Source organism: Crotalus tigris, unplaced genomic scaffold, assembly GCF_016545835.1.
Source record: "Crotalus tigris isolate CLP2741 ecotype Arizona unplaced genomic scaffold, ASM1654583v1 scf7180000018044.196413, whole genome shotgun sequence".
NCBI lineage: Eukaryota > Metazoa > Chordata > Lepidosauria > Squamata > Viperidae > Crotalus > Crotalus tigris.
Window position 1 is genome coordinate 138614 of NW_024096793.1, and position 19808 is coordinate 158421.

At 36.1% G+C, this 19808-nt stretch overlaps 1 protein-coding gene across 6 annotated transcripts in view; it reads left to right on the forward strand.

Annotated features, from left to right (window-relative positions):
* CALCRL (calcitonin receptor like receptor) overlaps positions 1-9229 on the forward strand; it is a 91756-nt gene extending 82527 nt beyond the window's left edge. For all 6 annotated transcript variants that reach the window (XM_039347010.1, XM_039347006.1, XM_039347008.1 and 3 more), the window contains 3 exons: positions 3874-4092; positions 4972-5013; positions 6979-9229. In XM_039347010.1, the coding sequence (XP_039202944.1) occupies positions 3874-4092; positions 4972-5013; positions 6979-7197 (480 nt within the window). In that variant the 3' untranslated portion in view covers positions 7198-9229. The remainder of the gene's footprint in view (positions 1-3873; positions 4093-4971; positions 5014-6978) is intronic.
* Positions 9230-19808: the final 10579 nt, after the last annotated feature.

Genomic DNA, 19808 nt, shown 5'->3' on the forward strand with positions numbered 1-19808 from the left:
CAGACACTGCAGATACAATAGCAAAGGTCTTGGCTGGAACTTGTTGAGGAGTGGCATTCACAAGACGTGTGCCAAAGTCCCATCAACAATTTTCTCATAAGCTTGAACAAGTCGTTCTCACCCTCCTTTCTAGTAACTGCTTGTCTTCTGAAAAAAGTTTTTCCTGAAGTCAGGACAGTCATCCAAGTGCCTTTTGAGACTTCTACCCCTTCACATGTTTGGGAAAGAAGCCCTTTCCTAATCAGATCCTGGCCTCAGCTGTTGCTTGGGTTCACTAGGAAAGAGGCTGAAACTAAAACCACTTGTTGCATAATGACTGGTTTTAATACTGAATATTGGATGTCATTTTGGCTTCCTGTGGTATAAAAGCATCCAAGAAATTATCATAAATGAGTAGCGATAAACTGCATATATAAATTGACACAGCTGTGTTCTTGAAGACTTCCTCTGATTCTGGTCACCTGCTGAACAGGTATATTACCATATTGGAAAATGTATGGAAAAGGGCAATGAACATGATTAAAGGACGTCAAGCATTGACAGATCTACTTTCAAATGAGTGGTAACACATGCACTGTAAGTTCCATTATATTTAATGGAATTCGTTCCAGGATTGCAGAATCAATGTAAAAGGTTATACTAGTAGACCAGGGTTTCTGTTTTGCTTGCATCATTGGGATTTTAATGTAATGAGGATTCTTATGAAATGGCTAGTTTAGGGGAGATGCACCTATTCCACTACTGATTAGTCACGAAGTCCTCATTCATCAGGAGCCAAATTAGCCAACTTGTACCTTGCCATTTCCTCCCCAGAATGTTTTCTACAATCCCAGTTTCCCTCTATTTTTTTTTCCTGACAGACAATTTCATTTCCAAAGAAAGCATTGGATTACAATCATCTACCTCTTAGCTGATGATCGATAGAGAACCTGGCGAATATCTGAGGAACTGGAGTTTGAATGATTAATGATTGGTCACAGTTTGGTGTGGCCGATACTCACAGAAACGAATGATGATCACAGATGAGGACATTGGCTGTTGTTGTTGTGGTCTTTTGATAGTCTACCTCCTGGCTCCAGGAGAGAGCTCAAATCAGCAGAAAACGCAAAACTCAAAAGGAGACCAGGATCATTAACTTAATCCCACCCCAGCTTCTATTCAGCCTCCACTGAATCTGAAAGTGGGGGTGACTGTAATTGCATTGGCTTGATGCAATTAGTTATCAAAAAGAATCAGCCTCCTTATTTTATTTTTGCACAGAAAATAAATGTCCTCCTCATTGAATGTGTGGAGGCTGAAGAGGAGAGAAGCCAGGATGATGTGTGCAGTCATGTTCACAAGTGAGATTAAGCTTTTCATGCAAACACCAGAATTGTCTCCTATTGTCCCCTAGGAGACAATTCTATTGTCCTATTGTCTCCTGAGAGACAAGAATCATCAGGTACCGTTACACAGTAGGAGCCTCCTTCAACTCAATTTTGAGAATTGGAATTGCTTTTCTTTGGGAGGTATAAGCTTCTTATTCTATTTTCCTGGAGACTGTTCTTAAAATAGCTTCATGCTACAGCAGTGAGTCAAAAGGCTCAAATTCTGATGAAATTCATGTCTCTTAGGACTATTCCATATTTGGAGTGGACAGTGGGGAATTCTAGTTATAAAATGTCAAGAAAGAGCATGCTTCTCAAAAATAGATCCTTACATCATTTATATAGAAAATGAAACTTATACTGTACAGATGGTTCATTTGATGTAGGACCAAAAGGAGCTGAAGAACTGGCCATCATGACTCGTGCTCAGTAGCTGCCCTTGTATAAATTTCTGATGACCGATACTTTATTTTCTTAGGGATGACGTATACATCCAGTCCCTGTCAAAATGATATATATCAGGTAGTCCTTGACTTGCGACCACCATTGAGCCCAAAATTTCTGTTCCTAAGTGGGACATTTGTTAAGTGAATTTTGCCTCATTTTGCAACCTTTCTTGCCACGGTTGTTAAATGAATCACTGCAATTGTTAAGTGAGGAACATAGTTGTTAAATGAATCTGGCTTCCCCATTGACTTTGCCTGTCAAGGTCGCAAAAGACGATCACATGACACTGGGCATTTGCAACCGTCATAAATATGAACCAGTTGCTAAGTGTCCGAATTTTGATCACGTAACCATAGGGATGCTCCAACGGTCATGAGAAAAACGATCATAACTCACTTTTTTCAGTGCTTTGAACGGTCACTAAAAGAGCTGTTGTAACTTGAGGACTGTGTATGTGTGTGTGTATTTTCCTCTGATTTTCTTTTTTAAATACAGAAAAAAATGAAAGAACAATAACTCTAGCAACATAATAACAAAAGCAAAAAGTCCAAATGTCAAGTTTGATGCCTTTATATAATACTAGCCCCTGTGCTTTAAATGATCAGGACAATTACTAACATCAGTTTAATGCATAATTTAAAAACAGGAGTGACAGGAAAAATAGAGGAATTAGCACAATATATGAAAAGATCCAAAACAATTCCAAAATATTTGACCAGTTTGCCTGAAAATATTGAATCAGAATCAATCTTTATTACGGCCACAGACCAGCACAAAAATTAAACACTAAAATAAACATTCTCTGAAAATTATTGGAAAGTAACTAAGCAAAGTAATAATAGGAGTAAGGGTCTGTTGTTCTTTAAGTGTTTTTCCTTAGTATCATTGCAGCAGCACAAATTTTTGCTATTTCACGAGTGGTGGCTAGATTTGAATCCTGAAGGAGATGGTTCACGTAGAAATTGTCAGATCTCCCTAGAAATGTCTCTCGTAGAGGGAGAATGTATGTTGATCTGATGTCCCTGTAGAAGAACTTGCAGCTCAATAGGACCTGTGAGACATCTTCAGCTTCCCTATTGTCACATGTACACATTCGCTCAGCTATTGGGGTTTTATCATACCTGCCCTGCAGGAGTGCTAAGGGGAGGATATTAAGTCTGGCTCTAGAAAATAGTATTCTACTCTTAGGGAAGAGTCAGGACTTTCAGATACCTTGCTGGTTCCCACACACCCCATTTAATTCGATTTCTGCTGTGGAGAGATATCCTGTTAAGTTCTGGCTGGAACGCTATGTCTCTTATTCTATTGGTAATCACTTGCTTGGCTTGATCGTAGCCTCGGGATATTAAAAACAATGGGGAAAGTCCATAGAAGGCCAGCTTATGCTCTATCGCCTGTTTCCAGGGAGAAGGAAAGTTATCTATCAGGACTAAAGGGGTCAAGACCTCTGGGAAGAATGACAATATTGAGGGGTGAAGATTGGAGCGTTATCTGTTCTGCAATTATTCTATGTATGTTGTGGACAACGTTTAATTGGTTATGTCCTACTTCAGAATAACATTCTTTTGTGATAAGCCATATGAAATTTATTAATCGTGATAAGAATAATCTAATAAAGTAGCCTGGCAATATTATCAGAAAGATTGTGAGCTTTTCTTTTTGCCTCTCCTTGGTTGATTTTGGTTTTTGACAGGATGGGTCTGGTCTATCCAGAGATGTTCCAGAGCTCTTTTCTGAATTTTCATTATTTACAGTTGTTGTTATCTTGCAAAATATAATAAAAACAATGCAAACAGCCACTTATCCTCTTCTTCAATAAAAGGGTCTTTAAAGCATACAGTATGGTTAATGCCAAATGTATTGTAACAAGCTATTTTGAACACTTGCATTCTTTTGGGGGGGGGGTTCACAATGAATTTGGGTGTCCTATTCCTGTCATTTCAACCACTCTCTCCCCATCACAACTAAAATACTTTTGGGATTTCACTTTGGACGTGCAACACAAGATCTGTAAAAGAAAATCATAAACATTCGCAGAATGCTCTTCTTTCCCTTGCAGGTGAATCTCTTTTTCCTGTTGAATATTGTCCGTGTTCTAATCACAAAGTTAAAAGTCACCCATCAGGCGGAATCCAATCTCTACATGAAGGCAGTCAGAGCCACCCTCATACTGGTGCCCCTACTCGGCATTGAATTTGTGCTGGTCCCATGGCAGCCGCAAGGCCGTGTCGCTATAGAGATTTTCAGCTATGTGACACACATCCTGATGCACTACCAGGTATCAAGGATTCAGAAATGTTGGAAATTTATAGTGCTTGGAATCTGAACAAAGCGAGTAATTGAACGGATTTCTTATTCAAGCAGCAGTTGGGAGTCTTGAATACATACATACATACATACATACATACATACATACATACATACATATATATATATATATATATTACAGTATTTTGCTCAGATTTGTCATGTTAAGAACTGAATGACATTGCAAGAATGAGAGGAGGGGGAACAAGTCCTTCATGATTTCTGCCTTCAGGATCGTTTTTTCTAAAGATAGGAAAGGGAGTAAAAGTGCTTTTTTTCGTAGCCAGCAATTTCCAATACACAGCACTTTTACAATCATGCACAAGAACGAGTTCCTTCCAAACTTTGTAGTTACTGCTTTGGCAGATCTCTTTCTGAGATCTGTTTTCTTAGCCCATAGCTTTTGGCTATGGAATAGCCACACAAGGTCCAATGTAAAGTCAAGTGAAATCATAATTAGAAAGAGAAAAAACAATTTTCAGATTAGAGCAAATGACCTCAAAGCCGCAGTCAACAGAGAATTAGTACATGGAAGGTATCAGAAGATATTTTAGAATCAACTTGTTTCAGTCCTATTTAAGTTGGTCTACCAAGGATGGATCAATGAAGATTGAATCAAATAATATTTATGACTTGTAAACACTGCTAACTTCCAACTTCCTGTCACTCTTTCTCCAAAGTATTTTTGAGAGAAGGTTCCTCTGGAGTGGCATGAGTTAAGAGTTCAGGGATCTGCTAAAAGCATAGCCATGGAATGATTTCAGAGGGAATATCTCGTTTGGGTTATAATATCATTCATCAAATACAAACATATGTAATGCAAGTAATAATTTCTTGTTTTATTCTACAGGGTTTGCTGGTGGCAACAATTTTCTGTTTTTTTAATGGAGAGGTACAGTAATTCATATATATATATATATATTATGAATGAGTTGGATTGCTGGTTTGAAACCTAGCTGTGCTAGATGTTCTAAATCTAACTAGAGATGGATGGTTCCAGATCAGGATTAAATCACCCTGCGTCCTTCATGTAATTTTAAGAAGATTGTCTTCCATTATCTATTAACCATCTTCCCCCCCCCACACACACACACACACTGCTGCTTTGGTCATTTTCACTTATAAAATGCTCAAAGAGAATGCAGTATACCTTTCAATAAGTCACAGTGAACTTTCTGACTGGAATAATTTCTTATCTGTAGCTGAAAGGGGAAATGTCTTTCTAAAATATAAGCACCAAATATAATAAATAAATTTCTTGCAAGCAGGGCTTTTTTTTTCATAGAACGCCCAGAACGGAGTTCCGGCACTTTTTTGGGATGGAACCTTGTAGGGTAGGCAAGGCGGGTTGTATGACGTATGTGAGTTCCGGCACCTTTTTTTTTTTTTTTTTTTAGGAAAAAAGCACTGCTTGCAAGTAAAAACAAAACAGATAAATAAATTTAAGCCAGAATTATCCATGGAACCTACACATGGCTGATTTTGCAGTTATATTTGCAAATATAACCCTTACAGCATGTTTACTGGTGTTCAAAATATAAATCTTTATGATTCATAAGAGAGAATTGTTGTTCTCCAAATAATTATCATGAATGGGAAACACTGATCAGGAGCTGATAATTTTTAGCCACAAGATTCCCTTCAACATCTCCTAATCTTTCACAAAGCAGATCTGCAGTCTTTCTCTTCAGCTATCAACTGTTCTTAGAGGTGATGAATTCCATTCACATTTCATCAAGGCCTCTAGTAAATCAAACTTCCTGTTGCACAGGTGGCTTACCACATTGTGTGAACGGAAACTATTGCAAAACAGAACATCCTCCCAAAGAAATGGGTAAACAAATTGAGACCTTATGTGGCTTCATTTGTATTATCCAACATATTTTTAAAAAAGGTGAACTCGACTCAGGAAACAGTTTTTCCACCATCTTGATGGAAATATAAATCAGTTTTGTCAACTGAAGAATCCTGCAGGAATAAGCCAACAAAAATTACACTGTCTCACATGCTGCTGAGCATCTAAAATTGATCAGTAGTGTTACAGAAAATTTATTATGTACATACATCTCTCCATCCTTATGGTTACTCAGAGAGAGATATACATGAATTCCCAAACAGTCTTTCATCCAGAGATTCTTCCTTGCAGGCCAACAATTTCAAGGCTAATTATAACAAGTATATTTGATCAAAAAGCTTCTTCTATAATACGTGTGTTAATCTTTTTGTGCTGCCCGAAGATTCTTTGCTGTTCTTGTAACAGGTTAATGCAGCTACTATTTTGGAAAATATTTTTGTAACATTTTCCTTTTATTTGAAACGACAGTCATTGCATGCCCATTTAGGTGTCTGTAAACACCTAAATCAAAGGCTTTTTTGGTTACTTCAGAAAGAGCTGGGATGAACTAAAATTCAATTAATGGTATTTGGGGTACATTTGGTGCCATAAAGTTCTCAAGGAGAGTAACCCACCTTACAGAATTCAGTTCTCAGTGCTGTGGAAATAGAAATATCAATGAGTATTTAATAGTTATTAATGCTATTAAAGAAAGCTTACGCCACAATTTGTATAGCGTTAAATTACTCAGATGACCCAATGAACCCTCTAGAAATGCAACATGTATATGTTTTTCTCCTTATACCTTATACCTTGACTTATCTCTTCTTTCTTTTATATTCCTTAGTTGCTCAGTGCTGTGTTCTTTCTATCTCACTGGAAAGGGAAAAAAGCTCAGTAGGCTTGAGTCTTGACCAACAATATGCAATTGTTGATCCAGAGCAGAAGAGGAAGAAAACAAGCCCCCATTTTTCCCCCTTTAACTTCTATTAAATTATTATTTTTTCTTTTTTTCTACAATAGGTCCAGTCTGTCCTACGGAGGCACTGGAATCAGTACAGGATCCAGTTTGAACACAGTTTTGCCCACTCCGATGGTCTCCGGTCAGCTTCTTATACAGTTTCTTCCTCCTTCACTGATGGCCAAAGTTTTAACCATGACTGCACCAGTGAACATTTAAATGGCAAAAGCTTTAGCGAGATGGAAGATGTTGCTTTTAAACCTGAAAAGCTGTATGGGTGATCACAGAAGATTGTCAGTTCTCACACAATATATTATTTCAAATAGATGACTCCCTGAGCAGCAGTGACTTTGGGGGAAAATGGTTGTTCTTGAAAAAATGCAATGAGTTCAATTTGTTTATTGTGTCCACATGCATTAGCATATCTTCGCATGTGAATGCTTGTATACAGGAACTGGTGACACCCAACCTTTGCAATGTTAAGCTTCAACCTCTGGATTTAAAACATTCAGAAAGATGCTGGTTGAGATTTTAATGGGATCAATCATGCCCTAATTAGATCTGTACTTGTATATATGTTTTCAGCATATGAATATATCTGGAGATAGATAAACTTTGCCTCTTCAACTTCTACTGTGTAGACAAATTGGGCAATTTATTTTGTATGAAGGGAATCAAAAAAGTTCTGTACTTTTTTTCCAGCCGTTTGTATCATGAATGGGTTGTCATTTTGTTGCTTCAGAACTTGTATATACGGTATTTATCATATTCTGTTGTCTTAAGTGCAACCAACCAACACAATCTAAATCCTGAAAAATATCACTAAATGCAAAGCATTTTTCGGATTGACTGTGCAACATCTATGTCTGACAAAGATGGATACAAACCAATCTGCAATATTCTAAATAAAGTGGACTCAAATTTACTAGAAATATGAGGGCCAACATTTTCAAATTATATATATATATATAGTGTGTATATATATTGCAGGACATGTTTTGAAGGTGTTATGGCAGTTTTTGTGGTTGATTTGTAGTCAGTAAAGAAATTAGGTGCAAATAGACTTCTCTGATTGGGCAGAAGCTTTGATAAGAACAACAGAAGACAGTGCAACAACTGAGCCTTTTAGGGAGCAGAGAGGAATGATGAGGCTCATACCCTAATTTGTTTATTTTTCCTGAGTGGGAACCTTGGATAGGAGAAAGCACTATTAGAAGACAGGGTCTAGTAACAGATGTAGCATACCCACAAGGCTCCATGATCCCACAGCCAGAATGTGGAACACTTATAGATAATGTTGGTCTTATCCCTCTATAACCTTCATAGATGCAGAGACATTCTCACTCAACATCCTAACTAGAAATGAGTTGTTCCTACTAGGGTGAGCAAAGACTAAATGTTAATCATGCTGGGCACCCCAATTCAGACACCTAAGCCAGGTAAATTTTTGGCTTCATTTATACAGATGTTAGCCAAGCACTAGTAGGGTTGTTTAGACCTTGACTTTTTTTTTTTAAGAGCTAATGAGAAAAGAGCAGTTCTTTCCTTCCATTGATGACTGGAGGAAAAGGAAAGAAGGGCAAATTATTTTCCCTTTTAGAGCCCTTCATATATTCTCCAAATCTACTCTGGATGGTTGGGGAACTTTCCAGAGCCAGCTCAGGAGAAACTGAAAAAGTAAAATTAGCAGAAATTGATGTTGTGCTGGTAGATTTCCAGTGCGAGTCCTTTGATTTTTGTATATGTGCGTGCTTGCCTCACTTCGTTCATTTGTAGAAAACGGATGAAACGGTCAATGACGCCATCCTCTTGGATCTTGTATAACATCCTTAAGAGGCTACAGTTAGCACTTTGCATTAGCAAAGTGTCCTCTACTCTTGTCTGAAAACATGGAAGCCACATGGAAGTCAATGGGATTTGAGGCCATCTTAGTTGTCTGCAAAATTGTAGCTGTAGCCTTCTGAAGTGAAGCCTCTTCTGGTTTGCATATAGAAGAACTGGTTTAACTCTGTGTTGCCTGAGATTACTGGGTTTTATTCTTCTGCCTTTACATACATGCAGGAGTGGTTTACCAAATGGATAAAACCACTGTTACTATATTTTTAATCATTTCAGAACTGTGCAAAATATTAACAAGATAAATGTCTTTCAGGGAAGTTTGGTAAGAACTTTATGCTGTGCCTTTGTGAAACATTCTTTTTTTAAAAAAAAAAAAAAAGAAAGAAAGGTTAAATCTTGTATACTGAATAGCAAAATAAAGATGCAAGAGCACACGAAGTTAGGTGAAATAAACCTTTCAAAACTCATAAAAAATATTTTGACTGTAATTTAATTTGAAAGCACAAGAATTGTCAAGTTGCTGTTGTTGACCATGCATGCTCCAATTGAAGTTCTTCTGATTCCTGAAACTAATGAACAAAATGTCAAATTCAGTGTCTTCAAGCAGAATCTCTCTCTCCAAGTAGCATGTGGATTTCCTCTTTTCTCAGAGTTACACACTAATTGTCATTTTGCAACCTGTCAGCAGCTATTTCGTTAATATTTGAGATGCCTTAAGAACTACAGTAACTGCTTTATCTGGGTTCACATCCAACTGAGGCTATAATGTAGCAGATTTCATTTCAAGTTAGCTTCATTTGTCAATCTAACCCAGGGGTAGCTATGACTTGTGGACTTCAACTCCCAGAATTCCTGAGCCACCATGGCTGGCTCTGGTATTCTGGGAGATGAAGTCCATGAGTCATAAAAGAGCCAAGGTTGCCTACCTTGGCAGTTCTTGTTTAACCTTTGTGGGTGATTCAGGCTATTGGGGCATGTTCTAAAACTGATATATAATGCCAACCACTGAAAAGAAATGATGATTTTATTATCAATAATCTATGGGCAAATTTAGGTGACAATTGGTAAATTTTTATATTTTACTTTTTCATTTCATTGCATGGGCAGTGGACTGTATTTATTTGGGTACTGTAATTGCTGATGATGGCATACATTTGAGGTCCTTAAATCTCTTTGTTTTGAAAACCATGACGGCGATCAAGATTGTGTCCAAGTTATGATTATGCAAAAAAAAAAAGCTACAAAAATTATTTTCTTAAGAAAGTATTTTGTAAAAAACTATATATATTGTTAAGCTTTTATCCTTCAAACCAAAACTAAGTGGATAATTATGTGCTGCAGCTCAGAAACAAAACAAAACAAAATCCAACAACAACAGCAACCAGCTTCCCCTGTTAGATGGTTCCACATCTTCAGCCCAAGGCTAAGAAGAATGTAACAGCTAATGTAAATGAGACAAATAAAGCAAAACTGCATAACAGAAAGCAGGTCAGAGAAATCATATTTTCAAGAAATGGATTTGGACTCTAGTGTTATTTGCGTAAAGTAAGTCCAATGGGCTAACATCTGGAATTACATCTGGACCCAACCTGCACAACAAAATGTGATGTTTTGATTCTAATACATGCTTCTTCCATATGCTTTAACTTTTTCATCGTGGAAAGCCAAGTGCTTATTTTCCAGCTTCTTTCTTTCTTTTCTTTTCTTTTCTTTTTTTTTGCCATAGGTATGGTAACTTCCTCTCTATGACGTAAAAGAAGATGATTTCTGAGAAGCTGTAATTTTCTAGAATAGCATCTTACAGATTACAATGTGTAACGTCATTTTGGTGGGCACAAATCTAAAGACAATTCAGAACAGATCACAGCTAGGCCCACTTACTAGGACTCTTTATTTTTTTAATTAATGAGCAACGCACTGCTTTGAGAAGATAATTTGGAACACCAATGAATGCAAGATGGAACATTTATTTTATAGAAGACAATGGAAACTGATCCGTCAAATGTTTCTTGCCCCAATCTTAATACTTTACTGCTGTACTGTCATAAGTCTGAATGGAAACAAGATGGTGAAAATATTCTCTCTCAGAAAGCTTATTCAAGCAGCCACAGGATGCTGGACAAAGAAGAAATTTCTCTGAATAAACCAATCCTTTAGTAGCTGTTCTGCACTTCGTGCAAATAATAAACAGTATGAATGGTGTATTATTTTATACATATGACTATAAAAGAAAGCTCTTGAAACAATGGCATTTTAGACTGCAGTTTCAAAGTTCTTTTAAGAATTTGTCACTTAAAACATGCAAGAGGACAAGGCAGAAAGGCATTCACTTTTAGTACCTAATAAAAATAATTCTTAATATTGCAGGATATTACTTCAAATGAATGAACATGGTTTTTTTGTAAATTAAGTCAGTTTATGAAATGTCAAAAATCACCATTTCCTCAGTATTCCTAGAATAATAGTATAAAGGAGTTGGAAGGAACCTTGGAGGTCATCTAGTCCAACCCCCTGCTCAGACAGGAAACCCTATGCCATTTCAGACAAATGTCCAATCTCTTCTTAAAAACTTCCAGTGTTGAAGCATTCACAACTTCTGGGGGCAAGTTGTTATACTGATTAATTGTTCTAACTGTCAGGAAACTTCTTAGTTCTAGATTGCTTCTCTCCTTGATTAGTTTCCATCCATTACTTCCTGCCCTGCCTTCAGGTACTTTGGAGAACAGCTTGACTCCCTCTTCTTTGTGGCAACCCCTGAGATATTGAACCACTGCTATTATGTCAGCCCTCGTCCTTCTTTTCTTTAAACTGGACATATCTAATACCTGCAGCCGTTCTTACATGTTTTAGCCACCAGTCCCCTGATTATCTTTGTTGTTCTTCTCTGCACTCTTTCTAGAGTCTCAACATCTGAGTGATTGTTGGTCTTCTCTAAGTTTTATTATCATCATCATCAGTAGTTATCAATGTGCAGACCGTTTCATTTTCATCTTAGGAGTGTTGCAATTCAAACAATATTCAGTGTTGAAAAAAGGATAATATGTGTGCGTAATGCGGTTGAAAGAAATGCAGTTTAAAGGAATTGGGTAATAGATAATTTATTGTGTGTTCTTCCTTGCATTGCAGCCACAGTACCAAACTATTCTTAAACACTGAACACTGTTGATGAGTACAGCAGGCTGTGGTAGAAGTGACTGACAGAAATAGAGGGGATTGTTGAAAAGTAGGGAGATGACATTTTTCATGAATGGAATTTCCTCTGTTCAATTTTGGGCAATTTCCCTCATTTGTCTTCCGATCATTTATGATTCAAGGCAGCACCGTGGAACAAGGATTTTCCAATACACTTGTACAAAATGAGGCAAAAATGTGCCTGTTGATATTAGAAGATCAGGTTTGAATTTGGGGTTTCTCAATATTAACTCTATGAATTCATACTCCTAAGATGTATATGTAGAGATAGGCAATCTTATTTTCATGTGATGGGAACCAGATTTGCAATTGTAACATTGCGCTGGTACCATACTCTAAATAAGGAATGAGGTTTTTAAGGTGAGATCAAAACCAAAATAAATTAAATATAGTTCCTATGATTATACCACCACCCCATATTTCATACAACAGAGTAGCAGCTTTGAAAAGTACTCCAGCAACTACATTCAAAAAGTTGATGGGAACAGCCAATAAAATTGTGGAACCATAACATGCAATAATAGTAAAGTTCACAAGAGATTAACTTCAGCAACACCTTGTTGCAATGAACTGAGATCTTACATTGTTTTAATAAAAGTCTCCTGATTTAGAGGTATGGCAAGATAAGATTTTTATAGGGTTGCAATCTGGATGAAAAGAGTGTGAGCTTCAAAGAAACATCACTCCCAAGAATAAAATTTAACAAGCTCAGCATCTCTTTTTCATTTCCAGCACTGATATAGTTTCAGCCACACCAACGCACACAAACACACATTCTGTTGAATTTCCATGAAAACTATCAGAATGAATAAAAGTAACCTATTCAAACAGTCATTTCCTTTTTTCTATCAGTGGTTACTTAAATTTTTATAGTGAAAATCCATCTATTCTAGTTAATCAGATCCTCTTGTCTGTTTGATGTAATTGAACTAGGTAATTCAGCCTGAAGAGTTTTGAGTCCCTCAGTTTAATGTGTTACAAGCTTCTTGAAGTAAAAATAGGGCAAATCTGATGAAGAATGATTCAGTTTTTTTTATGGAAATCAATTTTTGATCAATGGCCTTTTTAAAATGTAAAATACAACCGAGTGCTTGGATAAGTCAGCCTTTTTGGCAGCTCACAATGATGTGCTGTTTTTGGCATGAGGATGTAATTTGTTGTTTCTTTTACAACAGTACAATAATGCCAGATGAAAAGGTGAAAAGTACAATTTATTGTTTTAAGTTATGGAAATGAGAAAATGCTAATGAATAGAAAGTATCCCTTGGTTACATTGGCTATTCAATTGGCTGTTGCAAAGCAAACATTAAACTAACTAGTAAGTGGATTTTCACAACAGCTTGATATAAGCGTAGTGGATTTTCTTCTTTAATTTTCTAAGAACTGATAATATCAAATATCTAAGTTTGTGTTTTAAAGCTGCATCCAGATTTGTGGAGAATTTTTTAAATGAGATGGTCCCATAGATTAAGAAGGGGAAGAACTCTGCTCTCCCCCCCCCCATCTTCCCTTAATTGTTCAGATGAATTAGCAAGAAATAAATTCAGCCATCTTCCATTGTTTTTTTTCCCCTGAATCCTAATTTCTTCCATAAACAGAAGAAGTAGAGTGAAACCAATGAACTAATATTTAAAAAGAGAAACAAAGTAGAAAATGAAAACTAATATAAAAGTTTACAAAAGTGATATAGCATCATATAATCTTATCAGCATATCAGTATGAATAAGAAAGTTGACATTTAACAATGGATAGACATAGTTTTGATCCAAGAAGGAAAACTTTGTTTCTGTGAGCAAGTAGTATTGAAAAAGGTATTGCTTTCTAGCCTTCAGTGAGATAATATAAGAGAGAGAATTTGGTCTAGAGAGCCAATTTGATCTAGTGATTAGGGCAACAAGCTAGAAATTGGAAAATTGTGAGTTCAAATCTGCCCTTAGCCATGAAAGCTAGCTGAGTGATCTTGGGCCAGTCACACTCTCTCAGTCCAACTCACTTCACAGGGTTGTTGTGAAGAAAATAAGAGGAAGAAGGAGCATTAGATATGTTTACCACTTTGAGTTTGTCTGTGAAGATTTTCAGTCATCCAGATCATGGTTGTCCCCAAAGTGCTTTTTCAAGAGGCTTTGAAGAGTTTCGTTTCTCATCCAAGAAGCTTCTTCAGTTCTGACTGGATGATGGGGAATGGAAGGATGTATATTCTTGCAGACAGCTTGTCATTTGGATTCTTTTAGAGAGTTGTTGAGGCCACTTGAGGGTTTGTCTGTGTCCTCAGGGTTACCTGAGCAGTGCAAATGGACATGGAGCCTTCTTGGAACTGCTAAAAGGACTGTGTTGTGGAGCTGTGCTTTCTGCAGGATGTTTTATGTCCTTTAACAGTGAAGGGACACAGGGCAGAAAAGATCCTGCAGAAAGCACAGCTACACAACACAGTTCTTTCAGCAGTTCCAAGAAGGTTCCACACCTATTTGCACTACTCAGGTGACCCTGAGGACACAGACAAACCCCCAAATGGCCTCAACGTCTCTAAAAGAATGCAAATGGGGCCACTTTGAGTTGTTTATGAAAATAATAAAGTTGGGATATAAATAAAATAAATAAATACAAATATCTTGAATGGCAAAACACAGATTTAAGGTTTCCTCGATAAAGAAATCTTAATATAATGGAAATTTTGCTTAGTCATACTTCAGTTGTAGGAACATGAAACATGCATACAAACCAGATCTGAAAATATATCAAGTCAGATAATCCAATTGCTGTTCTAAACAGAATTGTAACAATGAAGAAGAAGTTAAGATCTCCTATGCTTTTGCCCATTGTTTTTCCAGTCAGAATTTTTACTGAGAAATCAGCTGGTTATTACTGCTGACCAAGTGGCCAATTTCTCTGAATTACATCAGAGAAGACCAAGATGCAAGAAAAGTACACAGTTTTGCACTGGAATTATGATCTGGGTTGTAAAGAATTTAATCCTCAATGCCCACCCAGAAACCCAGAAAGTCCCAATTTCCAAAGAGAAAAATATATGATTGATTCAAGGCAAGCAGTGACATTAATAACAGCATCTCTTCTGGCAGCAAATTTAAACTTGTGGAGATTTGAAGTGAAGAAAGATCTGTTCTTTTTTTCATCCTTAATTTTTCCAAACTCTCCCCATACATATACCGTGATATTTATTAACATACATTCTTTTTACATTCATATATAAGATACTTTTAATAAAATGAAATAAATACATACACATGACTTTTGGTGTTGCTCGCCCATTTCCCCTTTCACTGTATCCACACTCCTTCTTCTCTACCTTCTTTCTCCCTTTCTTCTCTTCCCTACTTCCCTCTTCTTCTTCTTCTTCTCCTCTTCTCTTTCCTTCACCACTCTCCTCCCCTTTCTCCCCACTTCTCCTCTTCTCCTCCAACCTTCCTACTTCCTTCTCCCCTCCTTTACTCTTTTCTCTCTCCTCTCCTTTCTTCCCTCTCATCCCTCTTCAGATACAATTCAGGGGTGATGTCCGAGCAACTCTTCTCTCCAAATTTCCCTATCTGTATTATATACAATAAGATTAATTTTCTCTTACATTAATATTTCTATTTATCTAACCTTCTTGGTATATACTTCTATAAATATTTATACAACCTCTAGTTATGCAGTGCTGTGTCGTCTGGGTCTCCCTCCTTATCTGCTCCTTCTTCCATCTAAATTGATGTTAACTATCTTTTAACCATATTCTCTTTTCAGCCAATCATAAAAAGTTCCCCAGATTTCATAGTAGTCTGACTCTGTCTTATCTTTAATTGTCATTATTAGTCTGTTCATTTCTGCACATTCCAGTATTTTCCCAATCACCTCTCCCTCTGGGGGGGGGGTGGGCTTTCAGTGCTTTCCAATTTTGTGCAAACACAATCCTGGCTGCCGTAATTATATGAATAATTAAATATGTTTTCTCTTTATTGTATTTCCCTGGTAGAATACCCAACAGGAATATCTCTGGTCTTAGTTCTATACGTTGTTGTATCATCTTTTCTATCCATGTTCTAATTATATCCCAATAAGTTTTAGCTTCTATACACGTCCACCATATATGGTAGAAGGAATCTGGTATCTGATGACATTTCCAACATTTCATAGACCTATCCTTAAACATTTTAGCTAATCTTTCTGGAGACATGTGCCATCTGTAAAACATTTTGTACATATTTTTTTATATGCAGTCACCATTATCAATTTATAGTTTCTTTCCCATAATTGCTGCCATCTATCTAATTCAATTGTGTATCCAAAATTCTTTGTCCATTTTATCATTGTCTCTTTCACTTGTTCCTTCTCTAACTCCATATGTAATAGATAACTGTACATTTTTTTAATCCATTTTTCTTCTGTTCCTGTGAGTATTTCATCTAACTCTGTTGTCCCCAAATTAACACCATAGAGAGGGCTCTGAGTGCCACCTCTGGCACACGTGCCATAGGTTCGCCACCACTGATATAGAGTATATATGAACTGGTCATTCTTCATACTTACTGTATTTAATTTAACTGAGGAAGCTAAATAATGAATTAGAAGATCTGTTCTTAACCCACCCACGTGCTTTGCCTTTAATTTTTATACTTGGATTCTTAACTTCATGCTTGGAAACTAATCTGTGTAGCCAAGCAAATGCAGATGATATATTTTTATAGAGTTTATACTAAAATGTATCAATTGGATTGTGAATCATCTACTGTCAAAACATGAAGGAAATATTCTGGAAACATTAAACTAATAATTTGCTTTTTCTTTAGTGTTGCTTCCAAGTAGAACTGTTTAAATGGCATGCATATGTGTGTGTTGAAGAGGACAGGGCATTCTATGCAGAAATCATATATTTTAGTGCAATGCTTTTCTGTGACATAAAACAGCTACATGTATGATGTTGCATGAAAGAGTTATTTTATTAGTCATCAGCTCTCCCCATGAATTCAATTCTGCTGCTATAGAAGTTCCTGGTACTACCAGTTTTTTTAAAAAGAATAGTTACAAAAGCTAAATTGATGGTACATTATCTGGGAAAGAAGAATTGCAGGCGTGTTTGTGGTCTGGTGGACTCCAAAGTACCTTTTTTTAGAATCAGAGTGGCATCCAGCCCTTTGAATTAAAACTAAGTTATAGCTACATATCTGTACGTACATCTATAATGCTGTCATCTTCAATATACCTGTTTATACAAACATATGCATGCTATTTAAGCAGTTCTACTTGGAAGCAACACTACATAAGAAAAATTATTAGTTTAATGTTTCCAGAATATTTCTTTTTTAAAAAAATATGTTTTATTGGTTTTTAACATATACCTTAATATTTGGTAAACATCATGTTGTCTGGATTAGTATTTAAAAAAACAATAACAATTAATTTCTATAATTCTATAGTCCATATAATAACTTTACTTGATTTCCTCTTCTTCCAATAATATTCTCTTTAGCCAACCTTAAATTAATATAATTCTTATTTAAATAAATGACAATTAATATAAACATTTTTCTCATGTTTCTGCAAATAATAACCATATCAGTATAAAGCTTCTTATTCATTGATCATCTTGATTGCCTCATCATAAATCCTGTTTACATTCTTATTTAAATTTGTTTTCCCCATGGTATTCAAAGTATTCTTACTGGTTAAAAGTTTCTCAAAATTGGTTACTCTTAAGTATTTAAATCTTTTTTCTCATACAAGCCATTACATTTTTACATCTCTCATATCTTAAAAAAAATAAGAGCAAAAAGAAAAAAAAGAAGAAACAAAACAAAGAACATGTTTCTTTTATATAAACCATCCCAACATTTTTATATTTCTCATGTCAAAAAAAAACACAAAAGAAAAAGGAAAGAAAGCATACTATATTAATTTAGAGGCTCATCCCTCTTAAACTAATCTTCATTTATATTCAAAATCTTTCTATTTCTTTAACCATATTCAAACAATGTTTAATTTTTAAATACTCCCTCTGGTAATTCCCATCATCTATTTCTTGATTCTCACTTTAGCCTCTTTTTTTGCCCAACATCTTTCCTGTTCAGTATGCTTCAATGAGTCAAAGTGTCTTCCCATAATCTTATAAATGTTGTTGCAAGTATAAAAGGCAAAACAGGTAAGATGTTTTTATAGGAAGGTTTCGCCCCTTCATATTCATTGAAAATCTTTTCCTTTTTGTCTTTCTTGATTTTATTTATTTATTTTGTCTCTCAAGATCTCGTAGTTCTCCTGGCAAAATTCATTTTACCAAATCTTTTTTCTTGTCCTCAAACTTATTTTGTAATCTTAAAGTATAGTTTGTCTTTTCCATGTCCGGAGTTCCCTGTAAATTTTTTTCCATCTGGGTTAAGTCATATTTCTTAGTACTGTTAAATTCCATCTTGAAATCTCTCTCCTCTGTCTCATAATCAGTTGTCTATTTTCTCTGCTCACTCTCTATTTTATTTTCTGAAATTTTTTTATGTTGTAAAGTTAAATTAGAGATGTGTTCATTTAAGTTTTCAAGGTTATGTTTAATTTCCTCGTGGTTTGAGATTATTTTTTTTGGATTAGTTGCAACATAGCATAGATCTCCTTCTGGAAAGTATTTGTTTTTTCTTGGTATATTCTTTCTGCAGATCTCTGGTTTTCTATGATAGCCAAAAATCAGGGTTTCCCTTTCTCTGCAGATGGCTTTAGGGCCACAGTTGAGTTAGTATTTGTAATCCAGAAAGGTCAATTCTTTTTTTTTTTTTTTTAGAGTTTATAATTCTCACTTTATAGAAAGCCCGAGATGTTTCCCTTTTTTGTCACAGCTGTTCTTTGTTATTAAAACATTGAAGGTCACCAAGATCAAATTTATCTTTTCCTGGGCCTTGCCAGTCTCTGTAGTAGAGCAGCTGTTGTAATATTTTCATCCACCACTAGATGTCAGCACCAATTCTTTCAGTAATAAACACTTATTTACTTCTGTTTTGATGATATAAAAGGAAAAACTTAAACTTGATGATATATTGAAATACTTTTATTTCAATATATTTCTATTCCCCCTGAAAGGTTTAATTCACTGCTTCTGTTTGCAGGAGGGTGAGGCAAAACTCCCCCTCCTCACTTTCGGAGGCTTTTTGCTTCTTAGTTTTTTTTTTTTTTTCAGGAAATCAGATTCCAAATAGAAGAGAGAAAATTGCTGTTCTTATCCAGTTCCAAACACGTTGTTTACAATCAGCTTGAAGGAGTACTTTTGGACTTCGGTTGCTTGTAGCATGGGCTAGACTCAAAAGTTGAGCTAGCCTCTTCTCCTGCTGGTTTCTGGAGGGCTTTTCCCAAACCAATCGGATCGACTGCCATCTGTTCGTAATTGGCGGGACTTCCCCCCTTCTGTGTTGCCTCTATGGGGCAACCTCAGGCCATTTAGGGTCCCCTGGCAAGCAGAAATCAGCTGTAGGGAGCGGAGCCCCATGTTCCCTTGGCTGCTGCACTACTGCGCAAAACCAGAAGTCCTTTCCAGAATATTTCATTCATGTTTTGACAGTAGATGATTCACAATCCAATTAATACAGCATTCTAGTATAAACCCTATAAAACCAGTGTAAAGTGTTGTTTTAATATTTAAATTCCAAATAAAAGGGTAGCATAAGATTCCTGAAGATCACCATGTATAATACCCATCAAGCTAACTCTTAAGATCTTTTATCAAGATTCTGCTCTATGGAATATCCCTTTAGACATGGGAAATAAGGTGATCCTCAGGGTGTCTTTTTTGGTGGTAGCACCACAGTTATAGAACGTTCTTTAAGAGATTCCCCTTGGATTCTTTTTTATATCTTGATGCCTTGTTCATCAAGGCATCTTAAATTGTAGGGAGAAG